Source organism: Haliotis rufescens, unplaced genomic scaffold, assembly GCF_023055435.1.
Source record: "Haliotis rufescens isolate VD_foot unplaced genomic scaffold, xgHalRufe1.0.p SCAF_3, whole genome shotgun sequence".
Taxonomy (NCBI): Eukaryota; Metazoa; Mollusca; class Gastropoda; order Lepetellida; family Haliotidae; genus Haliotis; species Haliotis rufescens.
This window is the reverse complement of record NW_025964001.1, coordinates 50,423,046-50,442,066: the sequence shown is the minus strand read 5'-3', so window position 1 is coordinate 50,442,066 and position 19,021 is coordinate 50,423,046. Positions and strand designations below refer to the sequence as shown.

The window sequence follows — 19,021 nt, the reverse complement described above, 5'->3', positions numbered from 1 at the left end:
GGAAAAGATAAACCTTCCAGCTCTTACCAGCCACATCGAGACCGCCCGAGGGGAGGGAGCGGTGATCAAAAGGACAAAAAAGTGAAGCGACAGACACACAAGACTAGGACCTCCCACCCCAACCAGTCGTCCAAGTTGTACAAGCTCACTGTGACAGATGACCCACCTTTCACATCATTGCCCATAGCAGATACTCCCTACTCAACAGCAGCTCCTGCACTCAAATAATGAGACGCTGATGGCCAAAGAGGCCATAGAGATTGTTCATTCCCCAGGCTTCCATTCACAAATATTCCTTGTCCCCTAGAAGAGCTTGGAGGAATTCTGAATGATTCACCACCTCGCCATGTTCAACAAGTGCTACCTGGCTCGTCCACCATACTTCCGGATGACCGCTCTTTAGTCCAGGATACAGGCCCACGACGCCCTGATCAGCCTGGATGTCAAGGACGAGTACCTCCATGTTCCGATCCATCCTGACGACAAGAAATTCCTCCTCTTATGAAATTCCCCCGTTTCATCTTCATGGGAGTCTACTATCAATGGGCGGTGCTCCCATTTGAAATTTCCTCAGCCCTGTGGCTATTTACACGCATCATCAAGCTGATAGCGTCCTTCCTCCACCTAAGGAATGTCCGGTTTGAGGCTTATATAGACGACTGCCTCCTGAACCACCAGGACACGGTCACGCTCCTTCGTCACAGGGACTTCATGCAACACCTCCTCACCCAACTGGGATGGGTTATCAACCTACGGAAGTCAGAACTCACGCCTTCATTCCGTCTACAGTTCATCAGAGGCCTCTTCCAAACAGACTGAGAGCTTCTCTCTGTACCCAGGGTCAGGTGGGACCGAATTCAACTCCACCTGCTCCCGGCACTCCACCAGCCATACACGTTGCGCCAGTGCAAACGATGTAGGGCCTTCTGACATCAACATAGGACTTGACGTCCAGGGACGACTCCATCTGTGCCCAGTTCAGATGTTTCTAGCCCCCTACATTAGCCGCCAAGACCTGTTGATATCCTGGACCATCTTCAGCCTGGTGGCGGTGTGTCAGCGAGATCCATGCACAAGACATGACACAGGTCAGGTTTGAGCAGGGAGCGCATGGAGCTGTTCACCTCAGACTGTGCTGGGACTTTATCCCTAAGAACCAGCTCTCAGGACAGTCGACAGATCCTTCCTTATCCCACCATTATCATTGATAGTGGGAGCGGAGGACAACAAGAACGGTGAGGGCACCAATCCAAGGATAGCTGCAAACAATATTGTTGCCTGTTCGTTCCAGTATCAGCGACATCGCAAGCAGAAGTCAGCCGAAATACCATCGCCCTTTGTCTGAGAGCTGTTATTCTCCAGGCCTACGAGTTGGCTGAACTGGATTCTCTGAGAGTCGGCAACCCACATGAGATCCGTGTGGTTACATCCACCATGGCGCTTCACAGCAACTGCTCCATATGTGCCATTATGGAAGGCTGTTTCTGGCGATTTGACACCGCGTGCACCAGTCACTGCCTGTGAGATGTTGTGCAAGACGTGCAAGGACTGCACAGCTTTGGTCCTTTAGTGGTGGCCCAACAGATCACGGCTTCTTGGGGCTTCGCCTTCGCTGATTGGCTGAGGGATCTTGGAGTGTTTTAGATGGAAGATCACTTCTGAAGGTATGCCCTCCACCGTTTTCTGTCGGATTCAGATGCATTAAGGAGTAATGCAGGATAAGTTAAAAAATCTAGTAAAATCCTAGATATTTTTTAGGTTTGTACGAGGGGTGTTCATTAAAGATTTCCCCTAAACCACTTAGGGTTATCATATTTGGTTGAAATTTCACATGTGTAATGATACATGTATCTATGGGTTATGTCTGGATTTGCAGCACCAAACTATTAATCTTACCACTTTTACAGGTGTTATGATCGAGTAGGGTGTGACAATGGAGCCAGTAGAATACCGAGCAGTGATTAGGTTTTTATATTTGAAAGGTCGCACACCAAAAGAAACTTTCGATGAAATGAAAGCAACTTATGGGGGAAGATGCCCCATCATATGATGTTGTTAAACACTGGCATTGCCAGTTCAAGTGTGGTCGGACATCTGTGGAAACAGCTGCCATTCCTGGTCGTCCCCATTCAGCCATTGATGAGGACACTATCCATCAAGTGGAGACCGCCATTTTGGCAGATCGACGTATAACTGTTGGCCAGTTAGCACAAGATGTCAAGATCAGTGTAGGGTCTGTGGAAAAAATCATCCATGACAATTTGAACATGCATAAGGTGTCTGCACGATGGATTCCCAGGTTGCTCACACCTTTCCAAAAGCAGGAACGAGTCAATTGCTCAAAGGATCTTTTGGACACGTGCCAAGAAAAACAGGCAAACTTTTTTGACAGACTGATCACACAGGATGAAACAGGGGTCCATCACTATGATCCTGAGACTAAAGTTCAGTCGATACAATGGAAGCATGTGGAGTCACCACCCCCAAAGAAGGCACGTGTCCAACCCTCTGCAGGCAAGGTCATGCTCACGGTGTTTTGGGACCAGCACAGAGTAGTGATGATGGATTTCTTGGTAAAGGGTACCACAATTACAGGAGCTTATTATGCTTCACTGCTGCGGAAATTGCGGGACGCTATCAAGCTTAAGAGGCGTGGCATGCTGACCACGGGTGTCCGTCTCCTGCAAGACAATGCTCCAGTACACAACTCTCATGTTACCCAGACAGAAGCGCGGTCCTGTGGCTATGCAATCCTTCCACATCCTCCTTACTCTCCTGACCTTGCACCATCTGACTTCCACCTCTTTCCAACCATGAAGTCATTTTTGAAGGGAAAACGTTTCACAGATGATGAAACACTGATTTCTGAAGTCAAGTCCTGGTTTGAGACGCAAAATGAGGGCTTTTAGAAGCGAGGTCTCCATAGTTGCATAGAACGATGGGAGAAGTGTGTAACTCTTGGTGGTTCCTATGTGGAGAAAGACTAATACCTATGCCAAGTTTCATTCCACTAGATCCATCGGAAGTGGGTCAGGGGAAATCTTTAATGAACACCCCTCGTATACTTATCCTGCATTACTGCGTCTAAAGGGGCCCACCTGTCACAGAGCTGTCTCCCCATGATGTCTTCAGATGTTCCAGTTTTTAAGCAGATCAGATGTGCTGATCCGTGACGGCATCGCTTCTGTGGTCAAGTGGGATCTGTGTGATAGAGTTGTCCTGTCAGCAAGACCTCATACAGCTTTCTTTCTGTCAAGAACAAGCAGTAAATGTATTAAGGAGTAATGCAGTATACAAATATAAAAAATATCTAGGCTTTTACTTATTCTTTCCTTTAGACAAGAAGATGAAATGTAACTGCAACATGTACATATTTCTTTGGAGTGTAGTAGTCAATATTGTAAGTTTATATAACATGTCCATGAATAGCTATTTCATTTTATTTCATAACTAAAACTAAATATATTACTTTTAACAAAATGGATAATGTTTTTTGTTCAAATATATGCACACATTTTTAGAAGAATGGTCATGGTCTTGGAATTGTTTTTATGTCATTTGATATACAGGAAGGTGATGTCTAACAATTTGCCAGGTGCATGTTAGTCACAAACGATTTACGATTAATTCCTCTTGTTTTGCATTATATAGTCAATGTGTTCTCAATGTGATCCAAAAAGATCACAGGATATTGTAAATCTTGAAATTAATACGAATGTAAATTAAATGCGAAAAAAGGCGAGTGGTCTTTGCTTGCATTATTTAACATCACATTTTTATAAAAAAATAAGAGACTGAGACATACGCGGAAAACAAACAACTATGTGGATTGGATTGGATTGGATTGGATTTTCCGAGATTTAACGTGCGCTTTCCGCATGTTATAAATTACACTATAGCGTATCTCGCACACGGGGAAGCACTTATACTAAATAGGAAAAAAGCGTAATTAATAAATAAGAAGTGCGACCCAAAAAAATGTAAATGAAGTAAACCTAAAAAAGTTAAACTAGAGGGGTGGGTTTAGCTGGGTGGGTGGGGGAGGGGTTTGTAAAAAAAGTTATAATAAGGTGGAAAAGTTGGGCTTGGGGGGGGTTGGGGAGGGGTCAAGCATGGGAAGGCATGGCGTTGGCTGGCGAGCTGAGGTGGCGAGGAAGTTACTGTTTCTGCCCAGCCAGGAGCCTCCTGGCTAGGTCGAACTCTCCTGGAGGAAGAGCTCTGAACAGTGCGGTGGTGAGGCGGGCGGTGGCATTGGTGATGAAGAGCGGGCTGACTGGGAGCTCACAGTCGACCAGGTAGTCCGAGAGGTCCTGGAAGCTGTGAATCTCGTGTTCAAAACGCTCCTCACCCCAGTACTGCACCAGCACCAAGGGTGGGCGTGGGCGGTTGCTGGGGTATATCCTTCCGTTCTCATGCTGGTAGCAGGGGTTAGGGTGTACCTTGTGCTGTTCCAGTATGAGGTCTGCCTGTTCTGCAAGGTGGACACGGTCGTCTACCTCAACTTCTTGACCTGGGACTGGGTCAGTCTGGACTTGGCTGGAGTTGAGGGACGGCCTGGTGGTGTGGCAGTCTGGGTTTCCGTGGTCTTGCTGGGTGGTGGTGATGGGAGGGGTGGAGAGTCGGGGGAGAAGATACTTCTCCTCTTCCGTGGCCAGTCCCTTCCGGCGTGCGAAAGGGCTCCTCCCCTCTGGATTCGAGGTCAAAGGAGATGGAGAGGGTAGAGGAGTTGGACTTGTACGAAGTCCGGAGGGAGTAGTCCCCAACCCTGAAAGCCAGCAAGGGCTCTAGGATGGCAACTAGCTCCCTCGGAAGAGATAGAGCGATATCTCTCATGGTAAGAGCTTGGGATGCGAGCAAGGAAGGACACGTCTGCACGGGGCGAGTGTCCAAACCGAGATGGGGGAAAAAAACAAACAACAACTATGTATTCCACATCACTGTTTATAGAGAAGCACTTGTAACAAGTATATAAACAATGTCATTCAAACTCTAATTTCATCCTATCAATTGTCACTCAATTAAGACATCACTGATTACACCTGCAAGTCCAGACAGAGGCCACCCACACAACACGGTGTCTTTGTTCTTTGCGACTGCGTCAAAGGCCGACACGAGCCAGCCTGGCATACATTCCAAATCTCCAAATTTCAAAAAAAAAAATTAAGCAATCCCTAAAAGCCCCCAATGGGATTGCAGAATACTTCCGTCCTTTTTCGGCAAATACACTAAATGGCCTGGCGCTGTTAGCTGGAAAGCGCACGTAAAATTCCCAACCTCGGTCAGTCAGTCCGAGGAGTGGGGGGCATAGCATTCATATTGAGTCACATTTTTGGCCAGGGGCCAGTGGTCACATTCTTTTGGAGACTCATTAATTTCACGATTTACAGTATTAAACTGTTTAATTTATTTCTCTTTGGTAAAAAGTATATAAATATATACCGTCCCAGGTGGCCGTTGGTTGAACCTTATATGATTATCTTGAAAATTCTCTACCAATAGAGCTTTCTTAGTATCTTTTATTGTATATTTCTGAGATGAGATGAAGAGAAATAATTACATAATAATGAACAAATACATCTCCAATACTGAATATAATTTTGTTTGTCTTAAATATTCTTTTGGGTATTTGATAATGTAAAATTGATGCCAAACAGTTAAGTTGTCCAGTTATAGAGATACATGGTAAAGTGTCTAATTGTTTATCTATTCAAGACATTATTTACATGGTAAAAATAGTCATTTTGTATTGTGTCGAAAAAAGCCTCAAAGTCCTTTTTTCTCATCAAGATTGTAAGCCAATGTTAAAGTATGGGAGTTACGATCATCTTAGCGCTAAGATCGCTTTGTGCAAGTGGTCCCTGCTCACAAGTACTGCTATGAAGCCTTGCACCCACTTGCACAAAGCGATCGTATTATCGCTGTGATTATCGCAACCACCATACTTTAACATTGACTTACAATAGTCATAGTGCCTCATACTTTAACATTGACTTATGATAGTCATAGCGCCTCATACTTTAACATTGACTTACAATAGTCATAGCGCCTCATACTTTAACATTGACTTATGATAGTCTTAGCGCCTCATACTTCAACATTGACTTACAATAGTCATAGCGCCTCATACTTTAACATTGACTTATGATAGTCATAGCGCCTCATACTTTAACATTGACTTACAATAGTCATAGCGCCTCATACTTTAACATTGACTTACAATAGTCATAGTGCCTCATACTTTAACATTGACTTATGATAGTCATAGCGCCTCATACTTTAACATTGACTTATGATAGTCATAGCGCCTCATACTTTAACATTGACTTATGATAGTCATATCGCCTCATACTTTAACATTGACTTATGATAGTCATAGCGCCTCATACTTTAACATTGACTTATGATAGTCATAGTGCCTCATACTTTAACATTGACTTATGATAGTCATATTGCCTCATACTTTAACATTGACTTATGATAGTCATAGCGCCTCATACTTTAACATTGACTTATGATAGTCATAGCGCCTCATACTTTAACATTGACTTACAATAGTCATAGTGCCTCATACTTTAACATTGACTGATGATAGTCATAGCGCCTCATACTTTAACATTGACTTATGATAGTCATAGCGCCTCATACTTTAACATTGACTTATGATAGTCATAGTGCCTCATACTTTAACATTGACTTACAATAGTCATAGCGCCTCATACTTTAACATTGACTTACAATAGTCATAGCGCCTCATACTTTAACATTGACTTATGATAGTCATAGCGCCTCATACTTTAACATTGACTTACAATAGTCATAGCGCCTCATACTTAAACATTGACTTATGATAGTCATAGCGCCTCATACTTTAACATTGACTTACAATAGTCATAGTGCCTCATACTTTAACATTGACTTATGATAGTCATAGCGCCTCATACTTTAACATTGACTTACAATAGTCATAGTGCCTCATACTTTAACATTGACTTACAATAGTCATATCGCCTCATACTTTAACATTGACTTACAATAGTCATAGTGCCTCATACTTTAACATTGACTTACAATAGTCATAGTGCCTCATACTTTAACATTGACTTATGATAGTCATAGCGCCTCATACTTTAACATTGACTTACAATAGTCATAGTGCCTCATACTTTAACATTGACTTACAATAGTCATAGTGCCTCATACTTTAACATTGACTTACAATAGTCATAGTGCCTCATACTTTAACATTGACTTATGATAGTCATAGCGCCTCATACTTTAACATTGACTTACAATAGTCATATCGCCTCATACTTTAACATTGACTTATGATAGTCATAGTGCCTCATACTTTAACATTGACTTACAATAGTCATAGCGCCTCATACTTTAACATTGACTTACAATAGTCATATCGCCTCATACTTTAACATTGACTTACAATAGTCATAGCGCCTCATACTTTAACATTGACTTATGATAGTCATAGCGCCTCATACTTTAACATTGACTTACAATAGTCATAGTGCCTCATACTTTAACATTGACTTACAATAGTCATAGTGCCTCATACTTTAACATTGACTTACAATAGTCATAGTGCCTCATACTTTAACATTGACTTATGATAGTCATAGCGCCTCATACTTTAACATTGACTTACAATAGTCATATCGCCTCATACTTTAACATTGACTTATGATAGTCATAGCGCCTCATACTTCAACATTGACTTACAATAGTCATAGCGCCTCATACTTTAACATTGACTTATGATAGTCATAGCGCCTCATACTTTAACATTGACTTACAATAGTCATAGCGCCTCATACTTTAACATTGACTTACAATAGTCATAGTGCCTCATACTTTAACATTGACTTATGATAGTCATAGCGCCTCATACTTTAACATTGACTTATGATAGTCATAGCGCCTCATACTTTAACATTGACTTATGATAGTCATATCGCCTCATACTTTAACATTGACTTATGATAGTCATAGCGCCTCATACTTTAACATTGACTTATGATAGTCATAGTGCCTCATACTTTAACATTGACTTATGATAGTCATAGTGCCTCATACTTTAACATTGACTTATGATAGTCATAGCGCCTCATACTTTAACATTGACTTATGATAGTCATAGCGCCTCATACTTTAACATTGACTTACAATAGTCATAGTGCCTCATACTTTAACATTGACTGATGATAGTCATAGCGCCTCATACTTTAACATTGACTTATGATAGTCATAGCGCCTCATACTTTAACATTGACTTATGATAGTCATAGTGCCTCATACTTTAACATTGACTTACAATAGTCATAGCGCCTCATACTTTAACATTGACTTACAATAGTCATAGCGCCTCATACTTTAACATTGACTTATGATAGTCATAGCGCCTCATACTTTAACATTGACTTACAATAGTCATAGCGCCTCATACTTAAACATTGACTTATGATAGTCATAGCGCCTCATACTTTAACATTGACTTACAATAGTCATAGTGCCTCATACTTTAACATTGACTTATGATAGTCATAGCGCCTCATACTTTAACATTGACTTACAATAGTCATAGTGCCTCATACTTTAACATTGACTTACAATAGTCATATCGCCTCATACTTTAACATTGACTTACAATAGTCATAGTGCCTCATACTTTAACATTGACTTACAATAGTCATAGTGCCTCATACTTTAACATTGACTTATGATAGTCATAGCGCCTCATACTTTAACATTGACTTACAATAGTCATAGTGCCTCATACTTTAACATTGACTTACAATAGTCATATCGCCTCATACTTTAACATTGACTTATGATAGTCATAGCGCCTCATACTTTAACATTGACTTACAATAGTCATAGCGCCTCATACTTTAACATTGACTTATGATAGTCATAGCGCCTCATACTTTAACATTGACTTACAATAGTCATAGCGCCTCATACTTTAACATTGACTTACAATAGTCATAGTGCCTCATACTTTAACATTGACTTATGATAGTCATAGCGCCTCATACTTTAACATTGACTTACAATAGTCATAGCGCCTCATACTTTAACATTGACTTACAATAGTCATAGCGCCTCATACTTTAACATTGACTTATGATAGTCATAGCGCCTCATACTTTAACATTGACTTACAATAGTCATAGCGCCTCATACTTTAACATTGACTTATGATAGTTGTAGTGCCCCATACATTAACATTGACTTACGATAGTGGTAGCTTCCTTAAAGATTCCAGGGTAGAATAGGCCTTCAGCAACCCATACTTGCCGTAGAAGGCGACTATGCTTGTCGTAAAAGGCAACTAACGGGATCGGGTGGTCAGACTCGCTGACTTGGTTGATACATGTCATCGTTCCAAATTGCATGGGTCGATGCTCATGATGTCAATCACTGGATTGTCTGGTCCAGACTTGATTGTTTTACAGACTGCCGTCATATAGCTGGAATATTGTTGAGTCATAGCGCCCCATGATTTAACGTTGACTTATGTTAATCAAAGTGCTAAGGTCACTGTATGCATGTGGGTAAACAACAAAATTTCTGTAATCCACCGAGTTAATAAGTGTGGCCTTTGAGGGAGACAGGTCATATATACTTGCACTGTACATACACCTAGGGCTGGAGTTGTGATAGGTTTGTTTACTGCACACCAGCACTCTATATAATGTTTTGATGAGTGGGTGATTTGGCGTTAACCTTTTTGAAGAGTATTTCAGCTGTAGGCCTGTATATTAATGTGATCGCGTGTTACAAGTGGATGTTCTCCACTTGGTTGAAGTCCACGAGCACAGTCAGTGTGCCAAATGAGAGGCTGCCAGGTAGGATAAGACAAGGACTGGTCTCAGTGTTTGAAAGAAAAAATATTGCCAGGATGCCATAGCGACCCACAAACTTTACAAGCTGCAGGCCCTGACTAAACTCTTCAGGCCCTCATTAAAAAAACGGAGCTTATTGTGATCAAATAAATCAACACACATATTTACTACAAGCCATAAGGACCCATTCAAATTTGAAAGCACAGGTCCAACACAAGATCTACCTGCCATGGGCCTACAGGCCGGTGCTTATTTCGAACACTGACTGGTCGGCACAGAGTCATATATAATGTGCCCAAGTGGATTATCCATATCAACTGTGGCATGTTATCTCAGAATGCTAGCACTATGAAACTGGCATTAGTCTCAACTTGTATAAGCACACATACACATGTTACTATATAAGTGCAATGACATTTAAACCTCATTTCACCTGCCCTCCACTCGACTGGATGAATATCTGGTGCAGTTTTCACTCCATAACTCACACTGTTGTAGGAATCCCACGCCAGGAAAGATCATCAACCGTCCCGATGGCCCTGATGTTTACCATGGCGTCAAGATCGACTACAGGGAGGAGGTAGGAAGAGATAGTTTTATCTTCCAGGATATCTTTTATGTTGTGCTTGTCTGCAGTTGAATGTCAGCCAACTAACATCAACCTTGATACCCTTTTGCAGCCTCTGTGATTTCTCCAGCTTCAGCTGGACTTTTGGCTTAAACTAGATTAAGTTATTCTGCATGAACTCTTTACAGAGGGAGGTCACTTATTGCCAGCTTCCCTCCCATCATCGGACAAAACAGAATAAACTTTATCATATCACCCAAGAACTGCCTCATGTTATAACTAGCAGCTACACACGAAGGCCACAATTTTAATGCAATACGTAACCGTATGTATACGATACGATACGCAAGCATACAACAGAAACAGATAACAGTAGTCCAGTTTTAAAAAGTTCCAAGACTTCAAGTCAAGATTGGACTATCATGATTTTGGAACAGTCAAATTTCTTTTATAATAACAAGACTACTGAACTTGTTTAGCTTCAAAGTGGAGCTTTCTCTATTATAAATGTTCCTTCAAAACATTTCAAATTTCAAAACAGCAGAAAACTTCAAAGTTCAAACAGAAGAAAAGAATCAATGTACTTAACATCTGAATAGTTCAACTTCCGATTCTTTTTCACCAAAATTAAAATGTTAACATTAAAAAGGGACAGTGATGCCCTCTGGGTACTGACAATGTCTCCTGCTGTAAAGTCTAAACCTTGATGGAGTCATAGAGGGTGGATGACCAACAGTACATCCTCTGCCTACCAAATAACATGATCTACGATGTACATTTCAAAGTTTGAAAAAAGATTAGAATAGTAGTACCTCATGAAAAGGTATAGTGTAATGTATGTTTAGATAATTAGCCTATATCAATAAATGATCATGTGGACAGTGGTCATGATTGATGGACGAAATAACAGACCCCCATAACTGCTCTTGATGCGCTGGAGGTACAATGTATATAATTGTGTGTTCCATGGGACGCAGAATGTTTCCTGCTCTCCAAGGCATTGTTTTATATGCAAAGATTAAGATTACCATGTATTTTCTTGTAATCTAAGCCTGAAATAGCAATCAGCTGTACACACATTTTCACCCAATCTACCGGTGATTCAGTTTAACAGTACCCAATTCAAAGAATTTTGATGCAATGGTTGGAATGGTATCCCTATAACCAAGCTGGTGCTATACTGAAGGGGGCAATATCGAAGGAACACTGTACATAAGATTTGTGTTCCGTATTGTGGCGTACTGATATAAAGGCCCACATGTATCGTATCGTGGGTCAAATATCCCGATGCATCAGAATATCGGTGTATTCTTTCACCCTTAATAAGGATCTATACGGAAACGTCGCTATGCCAGTATGAAAACTATGTTACATGAATACAATTTCTAGTCAAACACACTTACATTCTTTCCTTAGTTAGGTACAAATGAAAAACCAAAATATTAATTGGTCTGCCATGATAAGGAAATTATTATATGAGTTTGAATATCCTACTGATTATATGAAAGATAACAAACTTTTGGTATTCAGTGTTTATATATACTACTCAAAAGAAGTTACAGAACATCTGATTTGTTCACTTGACTATAGTTAATCTGACATTGCATGACAGAATAACTAGTCATATGATAAAGCGGGTGTTCTTTATTGAACAGCTATATATGGTAATAGTATAATGATGTATTCATAATAATAGTTAATATCTCGGCCTCTATTTTGTCCAGGAAGTGAACCCTGAGAACTTCCTGAAGGTTCTGAAAGGGGACAAGGAAGGAATGGTCGGCATCGGAAATGGGCGGGTGCTCGAGAGGTGGGTAGCAGCAACAGACCCACCACTTTTTTTCACACCCCTCCAGCCCCACCTAAAAGGGACGCATGTCTGCTGAAAGCATATTACCATGGTTACCGTAAACACACTTACCTTTCTTAGGGTCAAATTGTATACCTTCAAACTAGACTCATTTAATTGTGCCAGTTTGTTAGTTGGAGTAAATGATCAAGTTTAAATTATATTTTTGTCTTTTGTTTTGAAAATATCTGAAAATCACTTGAATTATGACTAAATGGTTTGGAAGCTCTTGAATTTATCATACACCCTAAAAAAAACAAATAATAAGCACTTATCTTGCAAAATATCCACTTTTGAGGAAAGTGGGCCATAGGAAGTTCTATTTTTGGCAAACGAGTTACCTCCCTTTCTCAGGATTGTCAACTTTCAACATATCTATCCAAGGGTACTGTGCTTTGTCTTGAATCATATTCTTTAGAAGACATTTCTGGTCTTTTGAAGGAGATCCAGAGGAACGTCTCACAATAACACTCCTGCAACCCCTTTTGAAAACAACAATTTCCACCCAAAATATTATATATAATTCTTACGAATCCTCTACCTCTATAGCATCATTGCCATAAATCCTGTATATTGGCTGCAGTCACACCATACTAAAACTTTCAGATTTTCAACTAAGGTCCCCTTCACTGTCAACTATACGATAATAGTTGTCCCGAAAATAGCGCTTCCAGCTCACAGCTCTTACATGCGCAAGGCAGGAAAACCTTCAATTTGTTCCTGTGTGTCCTCTCCCCCTCAGCCTGTCACAAGTGTGACAGGTTCATGATTTCTGGCGACCTTCATAGCGAGTGTTTGAAATGCAGAGAGCCTTGTACTGAAGACAATCATTGCACTCTTTGTCTCCCACTCTCCAAGAAGGCATTCTCAGCTCAGCGATGCTCTCACCAAAGCCAAGAGAAAAGATGCCGCCAAGAAGGTGGACGATATCATGTCCAGTCAGACAAGCTGACAAGCCAAAGTACTTTGATGAGATTCCCCCAACGGCCTCCCACACTCATTCAGACACTGAATCCAAAGATGATCACCAGAAGGAAGAGACTCAACCACCACGGGAGTTTGGCACTCCCTAACCTTTTGTAGATTTATTGGATGCCTTGTATCAGTTTATGCCTAATCAGACTGCCCGCATGAACCTGTCCAGCCCATCAATGATGCCTGAGTATGCCGGCTGCCAATCCCCTGTGTCATCGCACGTTCATCAGACTCTCCCATGGCTGAGTTACGCACAAGGAATTGTCAACTGCTTGATACTGTAAATCTTGAAGTTCAAGATATACAGTTACCTCCACACACTCAGGCATGATGACAGGCTTCCTCTCCCCAACCTGAAGAGGAAATTATATCAAACCCACAAACCATACCTGAGCCATGGGTACTGGATGAGGATTTCCTAAAGCTTGTCAAGAATCCTAGTACGAACCTTTCTCTTCCTGCTAGCCGTGTTAATGATGTCTTCACAGCCAATTGGTACTACATTGACATTGGCTCTTATATTAACTGGTACATAGCCGGTGTATGCCACTCTGTTCCTCCTTTGCTCCCAGAGTACGACGAGACTCCGGCTGACACCACCATTCTGATTTGCATCAATCAAGTGGGACTCACCCATAGCCTCTTGGACTTGATCGTCAAGATGCAGCAAGAAGTACTGAGTATGCAGGTCTGGTCATCGTCCCAATTCCTGGCTCCAAGATCAACACCTTCTATCTCAGATCCGATCTAAGGCTGTCACTTCACAGGCCAAGAGAATGGTGAAGTCTCAACCTATCTCAGCTCCCACTGTATTCAACAATCAACTTGGTAAAATAACTGACGAAATCAAGCAGGACACTAAAGAACGATTATGTCATGTTATGACTGGCATTCCTCTCACCCCTTGCCTGCCGGAATATCACCTGTTCACGGACACCTCAGATTCTTGCTTGGGATCGAGCCCATCTAGCAGACCTCCAGATACAGAGCCCCTGGATGGAGTCAGAACAACGGACAACAGCACAGTCGTGGCCTACATACAGAAGCAGGGTGGGACCAAGTCCACCTCTCTGATGATGGAGACCTCACGTTTATTCATCTAAGCCGACTCACTACCTTGCTGGATGGCAGTGAGACATTTTCCATGGAAATTGAACATCACGTCAACATGAGACACCCCGTATGTAGATCTTTTTGTGACTTGTATGAACCACCGACTCCTATTCTACGTCGGTCCGGTTATGGATCCAAGGGCCTTACAGACCGACATTCTGTCCATGGATTGGACCAATCTCTTTCCGTAAGCCTTCCCTTCATGGTCGCTTCTCAATGGGGTGATACAGAGGATAGAATCAACAGACTGTACCATCATCCTGATTGCCCTACTCTGGCCCAGTAGAACCTTGTTCCCCAGACTGCTAGCTCTACTTATGATAGATCCACTATCTTAACGCAAGGATCTTCAGCATCAATCCAGATCGAGAACATTCCCAGCCTTCATCTCATTGACTGGAAGCTACCACACAAAGAATGCAGGCCTCTGGTTCTCTCAATCTACCTTTGCAGCAGTTGTTAGGTCATGGAGATCGTCTTTCCCTACTCTTATGACAACAGATGGACTAAGTTCATCCAGTGGTGACGATGATTGGGATAAGAAAATGTCACCGTCACCATGACCATCACCATCCCCCATGATTCGTGCAAATTATTAAACAATAGCTATCATTGTTTATTATTCTAAAAATACTACCTCTGTTACATCAGAAGTACTCCCTCCCACCCCCCCAAGCATCTGCCTCTAGTAGGCTGATGTTTATTGGGAAAGAACTGAATGTTTTCCTGCCTTGCGCACGTAGGAGCTGTGAGCTGCTAGTGCTATTTTTGGGATAACTATTATTGTATAGTTTATTTAATAGTAGACCCCAGTTGACAATCTGAAAGTTTTAGTATGGTGTGACAGCAGCCAAAATACAGGTTTTGTGGCAATGATGTAATAGAAGTAGTATTCAATGATAACTATTATTCAATTTTGCACAATTATAATAATTTTAAGTCTTCCCATTGCTTAAAAAATATTTTTCAAAATTAAGTTCAGTTTTTGTCAAAATACTGTCTGATGTTGTTTTTAATGTCTCATTTGTGCTTTTTCCAGCGGACCAAATGATCATGTTTTTGTGAACTTTGTTGACCATGGAGCTCCAGGAATTATTGCATTTGGGAGCAAGTTTGTAAGTTCAATGAAATGTTTCTAATCATGGAATGTGTTAAGCACTTACTACATCAATAGATGACAGTTGTTGAAGAACTATCACTGTGGCTTTATTGTGAATTAGGATAGAGCTATAGGGAAACTCTCAGCTAACCACAGACAGACAGATGTAATCGGTAATGTGGGCCATATGGCCTATATAATATATCAGTACAATATAAATTTAGTCATGTTTTTCTAAATTTAAATATCTTATACAGGTATACAGAAGTCAGTTTTATTACACTGACATTTTTGCAGTTAAGAATATTTGGAAGTGACAGGTAACTGTCATACATATCCTGTAGTTGAGTAATATAATGTTTCCGTAAAGTCTGGTAATAATCACAAGTGAAAAAGACATGATCTTCATTTTCAATACAACCCTTGTTACAATATCTACATACACTATTTTCATTATCTGAGGGTTTTTTACGTAGAAACTGAACATTAAAATTATGTAAGCTAATCCTAAATTTACAAAAGGTTCTTCTGAGAGATTTATCCTGCAAAGAATCAATATATTTTTCTACATTCAGCAAAGATTTAACATTTGAATAATGAGTTAAATATTTGGAAGCAGACAATTTTGCAAACCAATTTTGAGAGGCAACATCTTTTAGTCTTTCCTGAAATTGATACCAAAAAATATTAACATCACCAACATTTTGGTAGTCCCAGACATATGAAAAACCATTAACATATAGACAATGTTTTAGATCTGTCACCCAACTGTGCTTACCTTTCTCATCTAGCTTTTTAAGGAAGTAATAACATTGTACAGGATATCTATTTGATCCCATGTGCAATAATTTTAGCCAATATTTTATAGCTCTGATCTGACTCTGGACAAACATATAGTGGCGGCCAGTTTCCCCTAAGATAGCTGTGTTTGGGGCATATTTACCTACACCAAGAAAATATTTAAAATATGATGTTTGAACTTTCTCTATACATGCAAAATACCTTAGCCCCCAAATTTCTGCACCATATAAAAGTATAGGACTTATATTACAATCAAATATTTTACAAGCTGTGGAGAATGATAACAATGAATTTTTTGGGAATAATTTATAAACAGGGATGCATGCCTTAACAGCCTTAGCTAACCAGAGCTGACAGAGAGAACTATATTGATTTGAAACATATGGTTTCAATTCTTGCTTAACAGTACATTCTAATCATGAAATAAAACTGTGTTTGTAAGGTCAAGCATTGGCTGTATTAATCAACAATTGGATTCACTGTTCAAGTGATAAAGTTTCAAAATTAGAAGCATCGATTTTGTCTTATTTCAAGCAAAAGAACATTCTCATAATACACTGCTCCCACTATTTCCTGTTTCAAATCTCATCTTACAACATTTGTTTCAGCAGTCTTACAGTTGCTAGAGCGTGCAGAGCATATTTATTTTGGGAATTGTTGCGCTATGTGAATGCATGTACTGATATTGTAATTTTCTGTCTGAGTAAAATGTTAAGCTAGAACAAGGTCAAATGGTATTAGTGACATGCTGTATCTTAATCAGGTCTGTGATTGGCTACTCTGTGGTGACGACATTAGATCAAATGCTGTATCTATTTTCAGCTCCATGCCTCGGATCTCCACCACACCATCCTCACGATGAACAAGGAACAGAGATACGGCCAGGTACAGTCACTGTGTGTGTCTATGTACTGGCCCAGGGGCTCAAGTTGCTGCGGGGGCATGGGTGGCCCTGTCGTCTAAGGCGCTGCAATTCACTGCACAGAGTTGTGCCCCTTGGGCACATTAGAAACTTATGAATGTGGGTTCAAATCCCGGCTCAAATCCTTATGTTTCTCTGTTTGTCAGCACCACAGTGGTAAACGTCAGAGACCTGTATCGCCGTGGGCTTTCCTCCCGCGTTAAGCTGACACGCTGTGGTACAACTGGAATACTGTTCACAGCATAGTTAAACCAAACTCGCTTATATAAATGTTTAAACTGGAGGGCCTGCAACCCTGGCTACGCCATTGTACTTGTTGTTACCCTGTCTGGTACTTGGTATTAACATCCATGAAAATCTGATTGTTTTTATCTGCTTAACCCTCATGGTGCCTGGAATGTACAACAAATCAGAAAAGATCTTTGCACTGCCTAGCCATCGATCAAAGGGCTGGTATTGTAAGTTTCCTACTATTCTACATTAATCGTAATATGGAAGCACCCACATGTGGCAAGTAAAGTCAAGTAAGTGCCCTTGTTCGAAATTAAATGTCCAATGATCCATATCATTGGAAAGTACATATCCTAACGGTGATAGACATATGATATTTGTGTCGAAAAGTAAAGTCAAGTAAGTGCCCTTGTTCGAAATTAAATGTCCAATAATCCATATCATTGGAAAGTACATATCCTAACGGTGATAGACATATGATATTTGTGTCGAATTACACATTCATTGAGAATCTTCCATGATTTATATTTACTAAAAAAAAATCTAGATGAAATTGTCAGTGTTTTTGACGTCTAAACAAAATTGACAGAAGTGGTCATGATTGGTTCATATGCAGACTGTTTCAAAGATTATGTTACAAAATGAATGACAGTTGTATATCTTGAAGAAATCCTGATTACATCCATGTAGGTTTCAGTGTGCGTGCTCTTTCATTGGTGATAAAAACAACTTCGGGGTAATTGACAATGTGAAAGATCACTGAACAATCCTAACATCTCAAATTGACATCGCTCAATATCGGACATCATTATTATTTCTTAATAATTAACAAGATTATACTAATGTAATACCACAAAAGAGTAAGTACACGTAGATTCAATCAAAATCGTTGAGGCATATTTCACGAACAGCAAATCTATTCAACAAACCTATTTTCCATCATCGTAACTCGGGCACCATATGTCAGACAAGCATGGCTTTGTTGTGCAATCACACAGACTGCTTATTTATACATGTGTACTTCAGGTGTTTTGGTGTAATTATTTATACATGTGTACTTCAGGTGTTTTGGTGTAATTATTTATACATGTGTACTTCAGGTGTTTTGGTGTAATTATTTATACATGTGTACTTCAGGTGTTTTGGTGTAATCGTTTAAATCTAACTTATAAAAAGCTTGAAACGAGATGTAATTGGACAATTTTAATACTTGAATTTGAAAGCTCAAGAAGTGTAGAGTGGGCTATATCTAATACAAGGAAATGATAACTTGCACAGGTAAAAGAAAGCAATATTATTGTTTTTACAGTATAATTATAACTTATATCTAGATTAAGTGAAAGAGAAAGTTACGAAAATATGGATCACTTCGATAAATGTAGTGTTTAATGTATGTACAGTTCATGTGCTCAAAACTCTGAACACATTTGTTTCACTATGACCACTAGAAAACATACATCCTCATCTCAGCTAGTATTTCGCACTTGGCTGCCTTACTTAGACCTTTTCTAAAAATATACTTGTATGGCCAGTCCATGAAGCACAACTTTTTCTTTCATATTGTTTAATGAATACCACTTTAGAAGTGTATTTACACCTAGGT

At 40.2% G+C, this 19,021-nt stretch overlaps 1 protein-coding gene across 1 annotated transcript in view; it reads left to right on the top strand.

The window, feature by feature from the left end:
* Positions 1–19,021, top strand: part of LOC124117809 (legumain-like) — a 45,273-nt gene that overhangs the window by 12,593 nt on the left and 13,659 nt on the right. The window contains exons 3-6 of the mRNA XM_046479835.2: positions 10,359–10,440; positions 12,153–12,238; positions 15,405–15,480; positions 17,088–17,150. Coding sequence (XP_046335791.2) covers positions 10,359–10,440; positions 12,153–12,238; positions 15,405–15,480; positions 17,088–17,150 — 307 coding nt within the window. The remainder of the gene's footprint in view (positions 1–10,358; positions 10,441–12,152; positions 12,239–15,404; positions 15,481–17,087; positions 17,151–19,021) is intronic.